We start from the raw sequence: 20560 nt of genomic DNA on the forward strand, positions 1-20560 counted from the left end.
TGTTATGTTATGTATGTACTTGTGCGTCATCTGTGGTATTGTGTATCCTATAGTCTGTACCATGTTATGTATGTTATGCATGTACTTGTGCGTCATCTGTGGTATTGTGTATCCTATAGTCTGTACCATGTTATGTATGTTATGCATGTACTTGTGCGTCATCTGTGGTATTGTGTATCCTATAGTCTGTACCATGTTATGTATGTTATGCATGTACTTGTGCGTCATCTGTGGTATTGTGTATCCTATAGTCTGTACCATGTTATGTATGTTATGCATGTACTTGTGCGTCATCTGTGGTATTGTGTATCCTATAGTCTGTACCATGTTATGTATGTTATGCATGTACTTGTGCGTCATCTGTGGTATTGTGTATCCTATAGTCTGTACCACTACCCTTACATGAATCATCGGCCCCCTCCTATAAGCTTTCCTAGCTTCTTTGGGGGACCCTTTCACTCTACCCAATTGGTCTTGTACCCCAACTGTATTATTATTGTAATATTTGAAGTGGTATTGTGAATAAATCAAATCAAAACAATAGCGAGGGCTAGCGTATAATTAATATGACCTGACAGAGAAAGCGTTTTTTTCACGACGTACGTGGGAAATACTTGACATAACTTTGTCACCTCATCCAGCGTGCAACGGCCAGTTGCCAATACTCTGTCTGACCGTTGAAGTGGAGACATTTTAACCCTGCTACACTAGCCTACATGGGATTTTCCTAAATTGGGAACGGTTTTTGAAGATAACATCACCTTGCGGTAGGCTATGAAATCGACGTCACTTGGTAGGTTATAGTAGAGTTCATTAAGAAATATGACACTGATTTTGTGTGCTTTGTTGGTCCGTTCTAGACATGTTTAGACGTAAAATCCATCATAACTACACAGCTAATAAATAAGATTGTGACTGTCTCAGGCAGAGAAGTTGTGCATTGTGAATGAAACTGACTCATTCATTACGTCAAGTAAAATCTTTGTAACCAGTCACCAGTTAGGCCTACACACTGACCACGGCCAGTCCTAAACCAAGAGAAAGCTGAGATCCTGACTATGGAGACAATTCCTTTGCTACACAAAGACATCCATTACAGGTCAAGCTTTGACTGGAGACCGAAGCTAAAACTCACTACCTGGGGGAATGAGGGTCAAGGTACGAATTAATTAGAACATCTCTTTATTGATGTGACAGAGAATAGAGAGCTGGAGAGGCATGTGGTGGAATGGTGCTACTTTCTTCTGTTCACAGAAGAGGAGCTGTTTATCCAGCAAGCTGTTGTAATTGTTGAAGACGCCATACATGTAGTACTCGCTGACTTTTCCACGTTGTATTCAACAATGTTTTCAAGTTTTGAAAGTTTTTCAGAAACGTGTTCAATTTGTACTAAAACTTGTTCCGCTATGTGTGTGTTTTTTCTGTAGTATCGATCCATAAACCATCGCATGGACTTCCGATCACTCATATTGTACAGTTGGTACTTCTCCAGACCCTGTCAATGGTACAGATACAGGCAAATAGTGTGTGTGTGTGTGTTGATAAACTGTTGTGAGTGGTGAAACTTGTTGTGCAGGACTTATTTTGTGCCATTAATTCATCCATAAATATTTAATTACATCCATAATTTGATTGCAAATGTTTGCACAAGTTGAGCATTTTTCTCCACTGCGCAAACTGTAGCCCACCTTTTGCAGTACATCATTTTACAATCTTCAAGTTACTTTTATGTGTATCTTGTCAGGGGGCTGAACGTGGTCATCACAGTGCTTCTGGCCCTGGCCTTCATAGAGAAACCAACATCCCTTACTGTGACTTCAGACCTGCGCTACAGACAGCAGAAAGCTACATGGGAACCTCCCTGTGGCCTTACAGAGACCATTGAGATTGCCTGCCTCCTCACGTTGAGTCTTGATCTCCTTCTCAAGGTATAGACTTAGATTTATAGAATCAGATTTATAGACTCAGATTTATAGACTTAGATTTATAGACTTAGATTTATAGACTAAGATTTATAGACTTAGATTTATAGACTAAGATTTATAAACTCAGATTTATAACTCAGTTTAATCTGTTAGGGTGGGATCTGTTTTGGTTCTAATACCATGCTACCTCAATGTTGTTTACTTTGTAGTTGTATCTCATCGGCCGAGAGGAATTCCTGAAGTGTAAATGGCTAATAGGCAACATGGTGGTCATCACAGTGTCTATTGCTGATTGGATGTTATCCCTGGGTCTGGCTTGTGATGGCGTAAGTCAACCCAGATACTTTATATATTGTGAATCTGTTTACTTGAAACATAGATGTATCCTGACATGTGTGATTACATTCTTGACTACAGACAATGAGAATTAGAAGAATTTTGCGTCCATTCTTCCTCCTTCAAAACTCATCTTTAATGAAGAAAACCTTGAAATGCATCAAGAGGACAGTACCTGAGATTGCAAGGTAGCTAGTGTACCAGATTTTTTGGTGACATCTGTATTGATTGAACTGTTTTAGGCGTGTGGTGTTGGAATGCACTAGGTAGCTCGTCAATCTAAAAATCTGTAGGTTGTGAGATTAAGCCTCACATAAACTTTAGATTGTAATATTGATACACATGCATTCATGTACACTATGTACACATTCATTCATGCATTTTAGCACACTAAGCAGCATCTCAGTATCATAATCTGCAGGGCATGAGTCTGGACCTCACAGATACCAGGTGGTTCTTTTTAAGCTTATACCACTGCATCTGTTGACCTGTGGGTGGAGGGCATCAGACATACTGCATGTCTCGCGTGTTGTCTGAAGGTCATGAGTTCGAGCCTCACACAAGGCAGGTTTTTAGAAAAAACATGACATGACATGAAAGGTACATTCCTGAAGGTATTCGAAATTTGAGATTTTCAGCCAGATTCCTTTTTTATTTATTTATACCAGGCGATTAGCGACATTTGCACCACATCTGGGTGGGGGGAGGGGCACAGACATGTAGCATGCCATGCATAATCTGATGGTGAAGTAAAATTCTTCTTTCTTGCCAGTGTGATGTTCCTTGTGGTTCTACATGTGTTCCTGTTCACCATGTTTGCTATGCTGTTGTTTGTCCGGGGCGAGGTAGGTTAAACTTGTTGACATTTTCTTAAATTCCTTTTAGTAGCAAGTGAGACAGCTTAGTATGGCCTTTCAGGAATATGTATGTTATTATATATCAGCACCAGCAACAACACAGAGAACTGATGATTATTAGAAAATAGTTCTGAGTTATTGAGTGAAAGCTGATGGTGAGTGTTTACGTGTGTGGATTTTTTCACCAGAACCCAGAAGAGAATAAGGAATGGGACTTCTATTTTAGAAACTTTCCTCAGTCACTCACATCACTGCTAGTCCTGCTGACCACTGCCAACAACCCAGACGGTAAAGTACTGGAACACACAGACACACACCTGCACGTATAGGCGCCCGAACATATGTGTGACGGGTATGTAACAGCTGTAGCCACGCTCCGTCACGACAAAGCTCGTTCGCCACTCACTGGGCTCGAACACACGACCTCCGATTTGCCAAGCGTGACCACTACCAGCTACGCCAAAGAAAAGCTAGCTATTCATTAACGCGGGTGGCCTGTTACATGCCTGAGGATTGAGTTTCACAGGTTCACACCCGTTACATATGCTCTAAACTGTTAGGTTTTTAAATATATATCTCATCCTCAAAACTGTTTATGGTTTGCCGTCTCTGACAAACATCCTCCCTGCTACAAATTTGCCCTACCTCCTCTTTGCTATAATACCATGGGATTCCACCTGGTTAGAAAACCAAAACAGCAGCATCATGGCAGTTTAGATTATGACTCTTGTTTTCTCTCTGTTGTGCAGTGATGACACCGGCGTATTCCCTGAACAGAGCCTTCTCAGCTTTCTTCATGCTCTTCAGTGGCTTTGGTTTGTCTACAGAAATAGTTTCTCTGTTTTGTTCTTGATGATATCAATGATAGGAATGGATTGTTCATATGCTCATATAAGTGTTTGTATTAATGCAAATTATTTATCAAATATCTTATTTTAGCCTGGTGTGTTTACTGTAATCTGTAATCTACAGTAATCTTCAATGTTTTTTATATACTTCAGGAACTTTTTTTCTGATGAATCTTGTGACGGCTATCATCTACAATCAATTCAGGGGATATCTAGTGGTAAGTCAGAGTAGATATTTTTGTTTTCACGAGCCATTCATTTTAATTGTCTGTTTGTACCATCTACCACAAAACAAAAGGTATGTTCTTGTACTGAATATAATATAATAAAATTGCATTATTTTGATGAACATTTATCCATACAAGTTGATAGAGCATATAATTTGTGTTAGTGTTGTGTTCCTTCATGGTGCTGCAGATGTCAATCCAGACATCCATCTTGAGGAGGCGGCTGGCTATCAGGGCTGCGTTTGAGCTGCTCCATGGACAGGTCTTCCAGGAACGCAGCCACACCGAGGAAGACACAAGGTAAGGGTGCATGGGGGTACAAAGCTCCCTCTGCAAAGTGTTTGGACAGGAAAATATTGGTGTGTGTGTGTGGTAGTATGTTTGTTACTTTTGACCATAGACTGTATATAAAAGATGGACGTAGTCATCGTGATGTCACCCATTGGTTTGTGAAAGCCAGTTTTGAAGCCTTGATTTTTACACGTCCTGGTCGCCATCTTGGGTTTTTGGAAGTGACCATATTTGGACAAGAGGGCGAAGTTGTGGAGGGGCGAAGGGCGGGTCCTTGGGCGGGTCTGACTGAGAAGACACCTCGCTAACGGTCTTTCTCCTCTACTTGCCTCCAAAGTTAATTTCATGTCACAATAATTGGCTATAGAAATAAACTTTGGATTAAGTTTCTCTAAAATGCAACTGCCATCTTTAGAATGATACCTCTTGTAACTTCCCATCCTAACACCCAGGCATGCAGGAGACATAAGGAAGATTGGATGAGTTGATGTTTCAGCACTTAACTGTCTAAGTATACAAATGACAATCACTTCACAGTAATTTACATGTACAAATGAAATGCAAAATGACACTTCTGAATAACACTGTTCCTTTAGTAAAACTATTATGTCGATTTTATAAATATACATTATAGTTGCAAGCAGCAAAACAAAACTGTATATAAACAGTATATAGTCAAATTTAAGAAACAGAATAAAGTACCTCTCTTTCTGCCTCATCCTCTGTATTAAATTTGAAGCATTGACCCTTCTGCCAGCAGAAGAGATACAAAAGGAAGAATCAATAACATGTCACATCAGCTCATGTGATGTGGCATGAGAACATTGTGCTCTGTGCTGAGGTGCCTGGAGAGCAGGAGAAAGGCTAAACTCCTTGGCTGAAGGAAAGAAGTTGACAGAACATGATCGTTGTGTTTACCCAATTTTACCCAATACAAAAACAAATAAAAATCATTTTCTTTTAACCTTCGCAATGTGGGGGGTCTGCGAGAGCCCAACGGTTAAAAGAAAATGCTTCACTTTGTTTTTGATTCCCAAACCTTGGTTGAACTTGGTTGAAAATCTGAAGAGTAAGGGAGATTAACACTGTGTTGCTGTTAGGTCACAGAGAGGATTAAAGTAGAAACAGCAGGTTTCTCAGAGTAACATTCGAACCTTTGTTAACTAAATGTGAAAGAGAAGCCATCTATTTTTGTCCAAGGACAAGTCATCTTTCTGTCTTCATTTCTCTGGTCAATTTGGAACATTAGGTGAGCAATTGGTTTTCTGAGAGTAACATACACTTCCAAAGTGTGCCAAGCGCCTCTAGTATTAAGCTCATGTAGCACAAGATCAGGTGGGAGCCGGTTTGATGGGCAGGATTTGACAGGCCTGCTATTTGTGTCTCGACAGCCTAACCCTACTGCTCTGAGTAATCCCAACCAGCTCTGAGCAGGGCTTCATGTTGGAGACCTGCACCTGTGAGATAAGGTGGAAAAAAATATATTCGGAATTTCTCACTAAGCTTCTAATTTAATTGATTAAGTCCTACTGGATAGTTCCAGGTGGCACGTCACTACACTTGTGCAGATGAGACAGGAGAACATCAATTCAGATTATCAAAAAATATCTATTTTCCCCATCCAATATTCTGTTGGCAAAGGTTACTTTCCAGCTCCAGATCTCACTTGTTTTGTTACAAATTATGTAACTGCTGACTTACATTTGTATACAGGTAATACACACCTGTAGACAGGCAATGATACTAAATAAAAACAAACCACAACACCATGAATGTTACATTTGAAGGCAGAGAAGTGAAGATTGTTGACAGTAGATCACCTAAGATGTGTTACCTGGACAACTGACTTCAAGGCTGGTTCACTGTCAATAGGGAGGTGCGAGTGTTTGTGTGAGTAAAAAACAAAACACAGATGCTAACAGTTCCTCTGTGAGGCACAGAGTCTAGGCTCTCAGCTGTGTACAAAACGTAAAGAATTAATTAAATTTTGATAATACACATAACACTCAGACATAGAGAGAGAGACACATAACACTCAGACATAGAGAGAGACAGATATGGAGTAGATCAGGAGAATATGAGAACACAGTTAAAGCCCTAAACAGTTTAGACTACAACATTGAATCTTGATACCAACATGTGATGTAGCATGCACGTACTGAAGATGTGGTCCACGAAGGCAATTAATACTCTTACACCAGGGGCGGAGCCAGACGTTATTCGGGGCTTTGCACCAACCTAGGAACTGTCAGATTTTTATTTTGAGTTTAGATAGGGTCTTCCACAGTTGATGGGAGTGCGCAAGGATATATATTTTTTTCATTAATTTGAGTGCAAAATACAGTTTTTGGAGCTTGATGTAATAAAAACATGACTTGGACTCATATTGTTATTCTGTGCAGTCAGACATCAATTTGTAAGTTTGTTACATGTCTGGTTTGTTTACTATGCAATTGGCTATATGCACATGACAATAATATAAACAGAATATTAATTTTCTGAATTTACAGTGTCAGCGTCACATAACCACTCATCTCACATTCCATTCGCTATTCACCTCTAGTCAGTCTACTTCTGCCAGGCAGCGGCCAATACGACAGTAGTAGGGGAGACTGGGGATGAAAGTAACACCTTTTGTTTGAGCGTCAGTAATTCAGTGGTTGTTTGTGCTAGGTCTCTCAAACTTTGATACATACTACCCATATCTGTCTTCTATAAATATAACTCACTTGGACATCTACTACACAATCACAGATTATGTGAGTTAGTGCCAAATACAAAGAGTTCCATTGTTACAACCTACCCCACAACTGGGGTGAGTTGTAACACTAGCTGGGGATGGATCTAACAACGAGAGGTAATTTGTTCTTTTCTGATTGGTCAAACTGACAGTGTTACAACTTACCCCGTGTTAAATAACTCCCCGGTCTCCCCTAATTATTGCCTGATACACATGGACGATTATTTTGTTTGTAAAAATATTGATATTGATTTGGGGACAATGACATGGCTGGATAGCTGGCTAGTTTTTAAACATATTGTCAAATTATATGGAGTCAGGAGTCAGGTGTCAGGTGAGTCACGGAGTCAGGTGGCTGAGCGGTGAGGGAATCGGGCTGGTAATCCGAAGGTTGCCAGTTCGATTCCCGGTCATGCCAACTGATGTTGTGTCCTTGGGCAAGGCACTTCACCCTACTTGCCTCGGGGGGAATGTCCCTGTACTTACTGTAAGTCGCTCTGGATAAGAGCGTCTGCTAAATGACTAAATGTAAATGTATATCTACCGTTTGGAGAATGTCAACTTTGATGCAATCATCTCACATCCATTCGCTCTTCAACTCGCTACAGGCTGCGGCCAACAGCCTAGTAGGTATTACTAGTCTATGACATGGCCGATACTTTATTCGTGAAATTCTTGATATTAATTTGGGGACAGTGACATGGCTGGCCAGTTAGATAGTCTTTCTGTCAAACATACTGTCAAATTATATTTACTGTTTCTTATATACTAGTGTAATAATTGGACCAATACGCTGTTCCTATTGGTCCAGAAGACGTTCTCAAAAGTTAATAAATCCGTTTATATACCTCCTGAAAGTTCGCATAAAAATAGGTGCGTTTGACTTCATGCAGCGCCGGCTGTTTGTCAACCGTACACAATGTTATTGCATTTGAATCAGTCACTGTCTCAGCTCACAGCAGGCATATGTGTTAGGCTAATTAGCTAGCGTTTTGTAAATAAATTAAAATGTTGCACCATAACAATTATTTGCACTTGCACATATTCTCCCAAATATATTTTGCAGTTGCTCACTTTCGGGAATGTATGTGACCAAAATGGTCGCAATTAGCCACTTTTGCAATGGTAAGCTAGCTAACTATAATTAATGCATCAATGCAAAGCATTAATGAATGTAATCTTACTTGCTGCTACTGTAGGCTAATCTAAACTCCGACTGTCCATGATGAACCGTTGATGAGTGAGTGACATAAAAATAAAGTGATGAGTGACGACAGAGTCAAGAGAGAGGACAGAGTTCAGGTTGTGGATTGGATATTGCGAATAGCTTGCTGATTTTGATGCAGATATCAACCAGACCTACTTTCGTAAATTGTGAATTATATTTCTAAAACAAAAATTGTGCAATGCTCGGAATTATAATAGCGTAATAACATTGCAGTGACCGAGGGTGCATATGCGCCTAAAATGACAACCCACATTTTTACTTACAGGATTTGGAGCTTTTGAGAAAACATTCTGGGCTCAAGCCCCAGAAGCCATCCCCTCGCTCCGCCCATGTCTTACACTAATATCACACTTCTGCCCAGATGCACACGCATACGCTACAGGCTTGGACATCTGTTTTAACTAGGCTACTGTGTCATTTGATGAGCGTTATTTTTTGTGTGCAATTGCTAATCGCTGAAGCTAATAGCCACTTCTCAGATCACTATAATACATATAATTTGTTGTTGTTTTGAGGAGGCATGATAGCTTGTTAGTGTTGCACTTCATAACAAAATGACATGATTGATGACGGGAAAGAGATCATCTTAAAATCAATAGGCTATTCTTAACAAGTGAAATCATCAAAGAAGGGTAAAAAGTCGCAGGTTTTACACTTGATAATGGTGGTCAGATTTGTTTACCTCTTTATTATACGTCTGTAGTGCCATCAATGCGGCATTTTGATCCCCTGTTTCCATGTTTTCTATGATGGCATTTAAATCCATTTTCACTGCTGTATTCCAAGTGCACCCGAATGTACCCGTCTCGCCTTGAATCATGTACGATCTCTTCCGAAGTCAATATTCATATGAGTCGGTCTGTAATCCGCACTCCTCGGGTCTGGTGCCTGGGATTCGAAAACGGGGATGATAAGATTAGTGAAAGATTACGAGTTAACAGCATAGGATCATGGGATTTGTAGTTTCCAGCCTTACAAGCTAGGCAACGTGCACAATCTTCTCAAACCGTTTTTATCCGTATGAATTACGAGACAGATGCCGTCCATTTTACTTTAACTAACACTGTCAGCTATAACAACTCTGGCATTTGAGCCATATTGACTTTTTAACAAATCATTCTATATTGTCTACATCACGGGTTGGCTATCTTTGCACACACTGGGCATGCATTCTCGTGAGAATATCTAGAGTAGGCTACCTAAAACTGACTCGTTGCCTAATTACGGTACCGTCGGTAGTGACAGGGTAAATTACAAGTTTCATGATTAGGCTACTTCAGAAGGCTTTCCAGCTCCCTCACAAGCCACTTACCTTGCCTTGACTTTACAGCTTTCAAATTTAGCATTTTAATCCAGTCTACTAATTCTGCTTAAATTTTGCACTCATAGCTTTCGACCAACCGCTGTGATGAAAGAGAGCTGATTTTATTTGTGCGGACAATTTACTGACTTGACTGAGTCATGGATTGTATGCAATTGAATAAGCAAAAAAAAGACTGTATACTCCTTGGTGATTTTAACATTGATATTTCCAAGGAAGACGGGGTAAAACATGACTTTATGAACACTGCATTCATCCTCTTTCTTCCCCACCATTAATAGATTTACTAGAGTTACACCGACATCCAAAACGATTATTGACAATATCCTTACTAATATTCAAAATACCAAGTTGGTGACGGGAGTCGTGCAGTCTGATATTACAGACCATTTTCCCATTGTAATATTTTTTCCCATTGTAATATTTTTTGGCTCTGGGAAATCGTTCTCTCCCCCACTCTCTAATATTAAGTCTAAAATCCTCAACAAGAGAACTTTAAGGCATCTAATTGTTAACTTACAGACCAAGTCGTGGGACTCTGTCTATGACAGTGGGACTCCTGATGCAGCATATGACAGTCTGGTAAAGATCATTCAAGACTCCATCATGGACACAATCCCTGAGAAGACTGTCAGATGCAGCACTACTCTCCAGAACCCTTGGATATCAAAAGGAATTTTAAAGTCTATTAAATATAAAAGTAGGCTTTATAAATCCTACATAAAAAATCCTTCTACCTTAAATAAAGAGAAATATATTTCTTATAAAAATAAACTAACGCAGATCATAAGAAAGAGCAAAAGAAGCCATTACGCTGAACTCTTACAAGCATCACAGGGGGACTGTAGGAGGTCATGGAATGTGTTAAATGAAGTCCTCAACAGGAGACATAAACCTACTACTCTGCCTGACTTTGGTGATGCCAAAGATGATTTTGTACAGAATTTTAATAATCATTTTGCCTCAATAGGTGTAAATCTGGCTAAGAATATAAGTCAACCTCAGGGTGTCACCTTCAAGCATTTTCTTTCTGGTAGCTACATTAACTCATTTTTCATGATACCGACAGATAGTACTGAGCTCCTCAAGATAATTTCGGACTTGAAGAGCTCATACACCGCTGGTGTAGATGGAATATGTAGTAAGATCATGAAAGCCATTGCAAATGTCATTGTAGAGCCACTGGCTCACTGCATCAACCTTTCTTTACTTACTGGCACTCTACCTAAAATGACAAAAATTGCTAAAATAATTCCTATTTTCAAATCGGGCGACAGAAATGATATGAGCAATTACCGGCCCATATCAATCCTACCCACTTTCTCCAAAGTAATGGAGAAAGTAGTATACACCAGACTCAGTGGCTATCTTCAAAAACTGGATATTCTTGTTGCCTCTCAATACGGTTTCAGGAAAAAGAGTACAACCACTATGGCAATACTTGACCTAATAGAACAAATAAATGACTGCATTGAAGAGGGAAAATGTGGTGTTGGTATTTTCTTGGACTTATCAAAAGCCTTTGATACCATTGACTTTGATATTCTATTGTATAAATTGCATCACTATGGTATCAGAGGTTTAGCACTTAAATGGTTCAGAAGTTATTTATATGAGAGGGAACAGTATGTCCATGTCAATGATCATAACTCTACTTGTCAGCCCATGATCTTTGGGGTCCCCCAGGGTTCCATTTTAGGGCCACTCTTATTCATTCTATACATAAATGATTTGATAAATTCTTCAAAAATATTTCATAAAATTATCTTTGCAGACGATACAAATTTGTTTACATCACACAAGGACCCACTTATTTTACAAGATATAGTAAACTCAGAGTTAACCAAAGTGGTTTCATGGTTTAAATGCAATAAGCTATCATTAAATGTCAGCAAAACAAATTTCATTTTATTCAAATCATGTAAAAAATGTATCAACACTGACCCTTGCCTGATTAAAATAAATGGGCAGGCGATAAAAAGAGTGTACTCCACTAAATTCCTGGGGGTCCTCATTGACGAGTCGCTTAACTTTAAAAGTCATATCGACTATCTCGTAAACAAACTGTCCAAATATGTTGGCTTGTTCTATAAGATCAGACATTTTCTTCCTCTATCTGTCCTTCTCACGCTGTATAAAACTTTGTTTGAACCACATCTTAACTATTGTAATGTGATATGGTGCAACACTTTCACCAGCCATCTTAAAAAACTTATTTCCCTGCAAAAGAAAGTCATACGGGCAGTCATACGGGCTCTGTCTTGGTCAGAGATAAATTCTCCCACCCAACCTCTATTCCACAGTTTTAAGTTATTAAGACTGACTGAGTTAAATGAATATCATAATGCCTGCCTTATGTTCCAAATTGTTAACAGACTGAACCCTAGATTGAGTAGTCTTGTTCCCATCTCCAGCCCCCAGCATATATTCCAAACGAGAATCAAACCACTCATATCAGGAAAATGTCGCAGACATGTGCGTTCCAATATGAGTGTTGTCTGTAGGGGGCCACAGATCTGGAACGGGATTGATGAAGGCCTCAAAGTGCTGACCTCTATCTCCAACTTCAAAAGACAACTAAAACATAATTTCTTATTAACCTATACCTAATATAAAAATTAATTAATTAATAAAAATAAAAAAACTACTGGGATGTATGTGTATGATTGAAGGTATGTAATGTTATGTTATGTATGTACTTGTGCGTCATCTGTGGTATTGTGTATCCTATAGTCTGTACCATGTTATGTATGTTATGCATGTACTTGTGCGTCATCTGTGGTATTGTGTATCCTATAGTCTGTACCATGTTATGTATGTTATGCATGTACTTGTGCGTCATCTGTGGTATTGTGTATCCTATAGTCTGTACCATGTTATGTATGTTATGCATGTACTTGTGCGTCATCTGTGGTATTGTGTATCCTATAGTCTGTACCATGTTATGTATGTTATGCATGTACTTGTGCGTCATCTGTGGTATTGTGTATCCTATAGTCTGTACCATGTTATGTATGTTATGCATGTACTTGTGCGTCATCTGTGGTATTGTGTATCCTATAGTCTGTACCACTACCCTTACATGAATCATCGGCCCCCTCCTATAAGCTTTCCTAGCTTCTTTGGGGGACCCTTTCACTCTACCCAATTGGTCTTGTACCCCAACTGTATTATTATTGTAATATTTGAAGTGGTATTGTGAATAAATCAAATCAAAACAATAGCGAGGGCTAGCGTATAATTAATATGACCTGACAGAGAAAGCGTTTTTTTCACGACGTACGTGGGAAATACTTGACATAACTTTGTCACCTCATCCAGCGTGCAACGGCCAGTTGCCAATACTCTGTCTGACCGTTGAAGTGGAGACATTTTAACCCTGCTACACTAGCCTACATGGGATTTTCCTAAATTGGGAACGGTTTTTGAAGATAACATCACCTTGCGGTAGGCTATGAAATCGACGTCACTTGGTAGGTTATAGTAGAGTTCATTAAGAAATATGACACTGATTTTGTGTGCTTTGTTGGTCCGTTCTAGACATGTTTAGACGTAAAATCCATCATAACTACACAGCTAATAAATAAGATTGTGACTGTCTCAGGCAGAGAAGTTGTGCATTGTGAATGAAACTGACTCATTCATTACGTCAAGTAAAATCTTTGTAACCAGTCACCAGTTAGGCCTACACACTGACCACGGCCAGTCCTAAACCAAGAGAAAGCTGAGATCCTGACTATGGAGACAATTCCTTTGCTACACAAAGACATCCATTACAGGTCAAGCTTTGACTGGAGACCGAAGCTAAAACTCACTACCTGGGGGAATGAGGGTCAAGGTACGAATTAATTAGAACATCTCTTTATTGATGTGACAGAGAATAGAGAGCTGGAGAGGCATGTGGTGGAATGGTGCTACTTTCTTCTGTTCACAGAAGAGGAGCTGTTTATCCAGCAAGCTGTTGTAATTGTTGAAGACGCCATACATGTAGTACTCGCTGACTTTTCCACGTTGTATTCAACAATGTTTTCAAGTTTTGAAAGTTTTTCAGAAACGTGTTCAATTTGTACTAAAACTTGTTCCGCTATGTGTGTGTTTTTTCTGTAGTATCGATCCATAAACCATCGCATGGACTTCCGATCACTCATATTGTACAGTTGGTACTTCTCCAGACCCTGTCAATGGTACAGATACAGGCAAATAGTGTGTGTGTGTGTGTTGATAAACTGTTGTGAGTGGTGAAACTTGTTGTGCAGGACTTATTTTGTGCCATTAATTCATCCATAAATATTTAATTACATCCATAATTTGATTGCAAATGTTTGCACAAGTTGAGCATTTTTCTCCACTGCGCAAACTGTAGCCCACCTTTTGCAGTACATCATTTTACAATCTTCAAGTTACTTTTATGTGTATCTTGTCAGGGGGCTGAACGTGGTCATCACAGTGCTTCTGGCCCTGGCCTTCATAGAGAAACCAACATCCCTTACTGTGACTTCAGACCTGCGCTACAGACAGCAGAAAGCTACATGGGAACCTCCCTGTGGCCTTACAGAGACCATTGAGATTGCCTGCCTCCTCACGTTGAGTCTTGATCTCCTTCTCAAGGTATAGACTTAGATTTATAGAATCAGATTTATAGACTCAGATTTATAGACTTAGATTTATAGACTTAGATTTATAGACTAAGATTTATAGACTTAGATTTATAGACTAAGATTTATAAACTCAGATTTATAACTCAGTTTAATCTGTTAGGGTGGGATCTGTTTTGGTTCTAATACCATGCTACCTCAATGTTGTTTACTTTGTAGTTGTATCTCATCGGCCGAGAGGAATTCCTGAAGTGTAAATGGCTAATAGGCAACATGGTGGTCATCACAGTGTCTATTGCTGATTGGATGTTATCCCTGGGTCTGGCTTGTGATGGCGTAAGTCAACCCAGATACTTTATATATTGTGAATCTGTTTACTTGAAACATAGATGTATCCTGACATGTGTGATTACATTCTTGACTACAGACAATGAGAATTAGAAGAATTTTGCGTCCATTCTTCCTCCTTCAAAACTCATCTTTAATGAAGAAAACCTTGAAATGCATCAAGAGGACAGTACCTGAGATTGCAAGGTAGCTAGTGTACCAGATTTTTTGGTGACATCTGTATTGATTGAACTGTTTTAGGCGTGTGGTGTTGGAATGCACTAGGTAGCTCGTCAATCTAAAAATCTGTAGGTTGTGAGATTAAGCCTCACATAAACTTTAGATTGTAATATTGATACACATGCATTCATGTACACTATGTACACATTCATTCATGCATTTTAGCACACTAAGCAGCATCTCAGTATCATAATCTGCAGGGCATGAGTCTGGACCTCACAGATACCAGGTGGTTCTTTTTAAGCTTATACCACTGCATCTGTTGACCTGTGGGTGGAGGGCATCAGACATACTGCATGTCTCGCGTGTTGTCTGAAGGTCATGAGTTCGAGCCTCACACAAGGCAGGTTTTTAGAAAAAACATGACATGACATGAAAGGTACATTCCTGAAGGTATTCGAAATTTGAGATTTTCAGCCAGATTCCTTTTTTATTTATTTATACCAGGCGATTAGCGACATTTGCACCACATCTGGGTGGGGGGAGGGGCACAGACATGTAGCATGCCATGCATAATCTGATGGTGAAGTAAAATTCTTCTTTCTTGCCAGTGTGATGTTCCTTGTGGTTCTACATGTGTTCCTGTTCACCATGTTTGCTATGCTGTTGTTTGTCCGGGGCGAGGTAGGTTAAACTTGTTGACATTTTCTTAAATTCCTTTTAGTAGCAAGTGAGACAGCTTAGTATGGCCTTTCAGGAATATGTATGTTATTATATATCAGCACCAGCAACAACACAGAGAACTGATGATTATTAGAAAATAGTTCTGAGTTATTGAGTGAAAGCTGATGGTGAGTGTTTACGTGTGTGGATTTTTTCACCAGAACCCAGAAGAGAATAAGGAATGGGACTTCTATTTTAGAAACTTTCCTCAGTCACTCACATCACTGCTAGTCCTGCTGACCACTGCCAACAACCCAGACGGTAAAGTACTGGAACACACAGACACACACCTGCACGTATAGGCGCCCGAACATATGTGTGACGGGTATGTAACAGCTGTAGCCACGCTCCGTCACGACAAAGCTCGTTCGCCACTCACTGGGCTCGAACACACGACCTCCGATTTGCCAAGCGTGACCACTACCAGCTACGCCAAAGAAAAGCTAGCTATTCATTAACGCGGGTGGCCTGTTACATGCCTGAGGATTGAGTTTCACAGGTTCACACCCGTTACATATGCTCTAAACTGTTAGGTTTTTAAATATATATCTCATCCTCAAAACTGTTTATGGTTTGCCGTCTCTGACAAACATCCTCCCTGCTACAAATTTGCCCTACCTCCTCTTTGCTATAATACCATGGGATTCCACCTGGTTAGAAAACCAAAACAGCAGCATCATGGCAGTTTAGATTATGACTCTTGTTTTCTCTCTGTTGTGCAGTGATGACACCGGCGTATTCCCTGAACAGAGCCTTCTCAGCTTTCTTCATGCTCTTCAGTGGCTTTGGTTTGTCTACAGAAATAGTTTCTCTGTTTTGTTCTTGATGATATCAATGATAGGAATGGATTGTTCATATGCTCATATAAGTGTTTGTATTAATGCAAATTATTTATCAAATATCTTATTTTAGCCTGGTGTGTTTACTGTAATCTGTAATCTACAGTAATCTTCAATGTTTTTTATATACTTCAGGAACTTTTTTTCTGATGAATCTTGTGACGGCTATCATCTACAATCAATTCAGGGGATATCTAGTGGTAAGTCAGAGTAGATATTTTTGTTTTCACGAGCCATTCATTTTAATTGTCTGTTTGTACCATCTACCACAAAACAAAAGGTATGTTCTTGTACTGAATATAATATAATAAAATTGCATTATTTTGATGAACATTTATCCATACAAGTTGATAGAGCATATAATTTGTGTTAGTGTTGTGTTCCTTCATGGTGCTGCAGATGTCAATCCAGACATCCATCTTGAGGAGGCGGCTGGCTATCAGGGCTGCGTTTGAGCTGCTCCATGGACAGGTCTTCCAGGAACGCAGCCACACCGAGGAAGACACAAGGTAAGGGTGCATGGGGGTACAAAGCTCCCTCTGCAAAGTGTTTGGACAGGAAAATATTGGTGTGTGTGTGTGGTAGTATGTTTGTTACTTTTGACCATAGACTGTATATAAAAGATGGACGTAGTCATCGTGATGTCACCCATTGGTTTGTGAAAGCCAGTTTTGAAGCCTTGATTTTTACACGTCCTGGTCGCCATCTTGGGTTTTTGGAAGTGACCATATTTGGACAAGAGGGCGAAGTTGTGGAGGGGCGAAGGGCGGGTCCTTGGGCGGGTCTGACTGAGAAGACACCTCGCTAACGGTCTTTCTCCTCTACTTGCCTCTATGCATGCACCTAGCTAGTAAACCGTGCAAAGTCACCCTAACCCTTAAATGCTAAACATTTGATGATGTCTAGCAAAGCAATGGAAATCAAATACCTGCAGTATAGTGCTAAACTTTAGGCTACTAAAGAAACGGATGGAGCGTGTGTTGATTGTGTACCTCCCGCCTTATAATACTGTATAAGTGATTAGCAGAATTAAAAACTGATTAACAACAGGTTCAGGCGGTGTATTGGTGAAAAGGGGAATGCAGTTTTTGCATAAAGTGCCTGTGATGCAGCATATGTCACTGTTTAGGCTTATCCATTTTTCACAAACACAAGTAGCTCATCAAACAACAATACACCTGTGCAAAACTCCACCTCCTTGAGTCCTGAGCAAGATCGGACGATTATCAACTTCATAAAGTGCCTGGTTCGAGAGATACTCAAGCCACAGACACAGAGAATCTTGGAACTATGGATGATACACTGACTGTGGGGTTGAAGAGTTTACATCCTTGATGTTGAGTACTGTAGGTTTAATTCATACCATTTGAATCCATATTTAATGAAAATGGAATGTGGTTTTATACAACTGTAACACAAAATGTTTGTCTCTTTCAGTGAGTGTGTTCTGGTCAAGACTGTTGTGAAGGTGATGAAGAGGGTGAAAATAAACGATTACTACAGAAAAGCCATCATCAGGGTGATTTGGCAGTGTTCTTTTTCTCTCTCTCAATTATCTTATGTATGAAAGAGTTTTAAAAGTGTTTTTACAAAGTATGTTTTATAAAGTTCGTTTTAAAGTGTGTATGTATCCACAAAGTCTCATGAGACCACATTCTCTCTTACTTATTTACAGTTTTTTGTTTTACAATCGCAGGACCCATTTGTCAATACTTAGGTCACATTTTCAAAACTCTTCATACAGTGAACACAACAGCAGTCTATGTCAGCTAAACTGTGGATAATTTTTCATTGCTTTTGCACAAAATACATTAATTGACAACGTCTTTCAAATCACATGAACACATCACTCAAGCCCATTTGCACGTTTATATACTCTTTTCAAAACTGTTGAACTTACGTTCTAAACATAACATAACACAAAATAGACTGCAATTTGCTACATTTCTACAGAAAATATAGAAACATATTACACATTTTAAAAGTTATATACTATCATAACAATTAGACCAATTCGCTCCCTCCTGGAAGCAATGGAAGCAATGAAAGCTGGTTTCCTGCACATATCAGCAGAAGATAGTCAGGGATGGACCAGGCATGCCAAAAGTTTTTTTCCAAGGTGTATTACCCAAGATGACATAAGATATGATGTGGATGAGACCCTGTGGCCAAATGTAAATGACAGGGTTGCCTAGCATTGCTATTGTATCTGTAGATACAATGGGTACAACTTACTATATTGTATTTTGAATATTAAATAAATAAATCAAATATTTGTCAGTGTATCTTCGGCAATTGATATGTCATATCGATGCATATTGCACCATGTCTGATTCATTCCTGTAAGACATGCTGCAGTGAAATCTAAACAGTAGAGAGGTGTCATTTTTGTTTTGTAAAGAGATTTTACGATAACATTGTGTAATGCTACCTGTTGCTGATGTTTTTTAGGTCAGTGATTCATGAGTAGTGTGCTTGTTGTGTGACAACCTTTGCAAGTGTAATGGAAGTAGAGTTGATAGGAGACATGTATAAAGTGTTTTGGTAGTTTAGTGAATTTTGGATTGGAAAATAACTGCTGTGCCAAGCTGAAAGTGGGTTTGGAGAACTGTGTATGAAGAGTTTAGAAAATGTGACCAAATTATTCAGAAACGGGTCCTAGCGATTGCAAAAAACTGTTGGAAAGAAAATGAAAAATGAAGGATGACCACACCTTTCCCATCCCAAGTGATAAGAATATCCTGTAACTGATGTCTCCTCAGAAAGCCCACCAGTCGTACTGTGGCTACCTTGGCCGGAAAGCTTTCCAGGAGCTGTTTGACGAGCTGGACAAGGACAGGATCAAAGAGGTAGCTATCACACGGTTTGGACAAGAGCACCTTGGAATACCACTCCTCTAGTGTCTGGCTGCTTGATTTTCTGCACCTCAAAAAAGTTATAGTATATGGTCCTACTGTATTCAGTTTGGTAGAGTTTAGTATTTTAGTAGTCAGATGGCTGAGCGGTTAGGGAATCAGTCTAGTAATCTGAAGGTTGCAAGTTCGATTCCTGGCTGTGCAAAATGACGCTGTGTCCTTGGGCAAGGCACTTCACCCTACTTGCGTCGGGGGAATGTCTCTGTACTTACTGTATTCGCTCTGGATAAGAGCGTCTGCTAAATGACTAAATGTAAATATAGGTAAGGTATTAAAGCCCCGTTAAACAGACCAGTACCGTAATCATATTTGCCTCTATTAGAGTCTAAGTTAAGCACAGGTGGTAAAAGTGAATGGTCCTTAAACCTGAGTCACCACAGTTAAGCTGCTAGCACTGACTAGCAAATTTAGTTAGTACATGGTAGTACTATTTCCTGTTTCTGTAAGTAAGAATGTTTTAGAAGATAAACAGTGACAGACATTGGAAAGATAAAGTGAGGAAAGCCTCTATTGGCGAATATCAAGATCCATCTCTGTTGTTTAATTTTTTGCCTTCCATAACAGAATCCTGTCTTTATTCATTAATTCATCTTGACAAGCACTTATGGTCATACTGACAACATTCCTTACTTCCTTCCTTTATTACTGTAAGTCATTCATTCATTCATGAATCCCAGGGTTTCCTGCAGCACTTTGCAGCTAAGACGGCCGCCTAAGCAACACACGCCTGCAGCCTGAACTACGTCAAAAAAATAAAATATATATTAATATATTTTATATTTTAATATATTTTAATATATTTTAATTAATATATATGTTTGGTTTGCCGTCAGACCGGGGTCTGACGGCAAACCACACCCTACCACCTGAACTAACAAATGTCCTGCTGGAAACCCTGAATCCCTCATCTACTCCCATTACAGCATCCTGTGTTGCCCAAATACTCCAGCAGGAGCCTGCAGAGAGTCCAACGTGTCTTCAGCCAGCATTACATTACCGTCGTGGGGAACATGGTGGCTCTGTCTAATGTCATCTGCATTGGTGTGAGTTCATTACACCCTGGTGTAGATGCAGTACTACTGGTAGTGCTTACTACTGTGTTCTCTGTCTCTGTTCAATGCTCAGATGTCTACTTTTATTGTGAAACTCGTATCATTAGAAAGGGTTAAGGTCCACTGGAATCGTTAGAAACTAACTTCTCATGACTT

The 20560-nt window shown here is 39.5% G+C and overlaps 2 protein-coding genes and 1 long non-coding RNA gene across 4 annotated transcripts; 2 read left to right on the forward strand and 1 right to left on the reverse strand.

Annotated features, from left to right (window-relative positions):
• The first annotated feature begins 587 nt into the window (after positions 1-587).
• LOC134020587 (two pore channel protein 2-like) lies at positions 588-4626 on the forward strand. Of its 2 annotated transcripts, XM_062460749.1 has the most exons (12): positions 588-793; positions 993-1158; positions 1255-1307; positions 1428-1504; positions 1745-1928; positions 2135-2251; positions 2343-2449; positions 3034-3106; positions 3307-3406; positions 3868-3933; positions 4120-4184; positions 4358-4626. In XM_062460749.1, exons 2-12 carry the CDS (start codon positions 1059-1061, stop codon positions 4406-4408), a joined length of 993 nt encoding a protein of 330 aa, XP_062316733.1. In that variant the 5' UTR covers positions 588-793; positions 993-1058; the 3' UTR covers positions 4409-4626. The 2 variants fall into 2 exon arrangements, with proteins under 2 accessions (XP_062316733.1, XP_062316734.1); XM_062460750.1 differs by lacking the exon at positions 588-793 and having other exon boundaries at positions 983-1158.
• Positions 4627-4892: 266 nt separating this feature from the next.
• On the reverse strand, positions 4893-9902 carry LOC134020588 (uncharacterized). The gene is made up of 4 exons (XR_009930424.1): positions 9765-9902; positions 9135-9340; positions 5187-5234; positions 4893-4925 (listed from the first exon to the last, which is right to left on the reverse strand). It is a non-coding gene; the product is annotated as an uncharacterized LOC134020588 (long non-coding RNA).
• Positions 9903-13040: 3138 nt separating this feature from the next.
• LOC134021735 (two pore channel protein 2-like) lies at positions 13041-20395 on the forward strand (the record flags this gene model as incomplete). Its single annotated transcript, XM_062462840.1, has 15 exons — positions 13041-13246; positions 13446-13611; positions 13708-13760; positions 13881-13957; positions 14198-14381; positions 14588-14704; positions 14796-14902; positions 15487-15559; positions 15760-15859; positions 16321-16386; positions 16573-16637; positions 16837-16946; positions 17875-17956; positions 19200-19286; positions 20276-20395. Coding segments are annotated over exons 2-15 (1341 nt in total), but the record flags the coding sequence as incomplete, so codon positions are not given.
• Between the last annotated feature and the right edge of the window lie 165 nt (positions 20396-20560).

This window comes from Osmerus eperlanus, chromosome 5 (assembly GCF_963692335.1).
Source record: "Osmerus eperlanus chromosome 5, fOsmEpe2.1, whole genome shotgun sequence".
NCBI classification, from domain to species: domain Eukaryota; kingdom Metazoa; phylum Chordata; class Actinopteri; order Osmeriformes; family Osmeridae; genus Osmerus; species Osmerus eperlanus.

What these genes read in the sequence shown, in the direction of transcription:
- LOC134020587 (XM_062460749.1), top strand. Translation starts at nt 1,059, where the DNA reads ATGGAGACAATTCCTTTGCTACACAAAGACATCCATTACAGGTCAAGC. An exon ending in TGGGTCTGGCTTGTGATGGC is followed by an intron (nt 2,252 to 2,342) that starts GTAAGTCAACCC and finishes TCTTGACTACAG; the next exon opens with ACAATGAGAATTAGAAGAAT. An exon ending in CACTGCCAACAACCCAGACG is followed by an intron (nt 3,407 to 3,867) that starts GTAAAGTACTGG and finishes TCTGTTGTGCAG; the next exon opens with TGATGACACCGGCGTATTCC.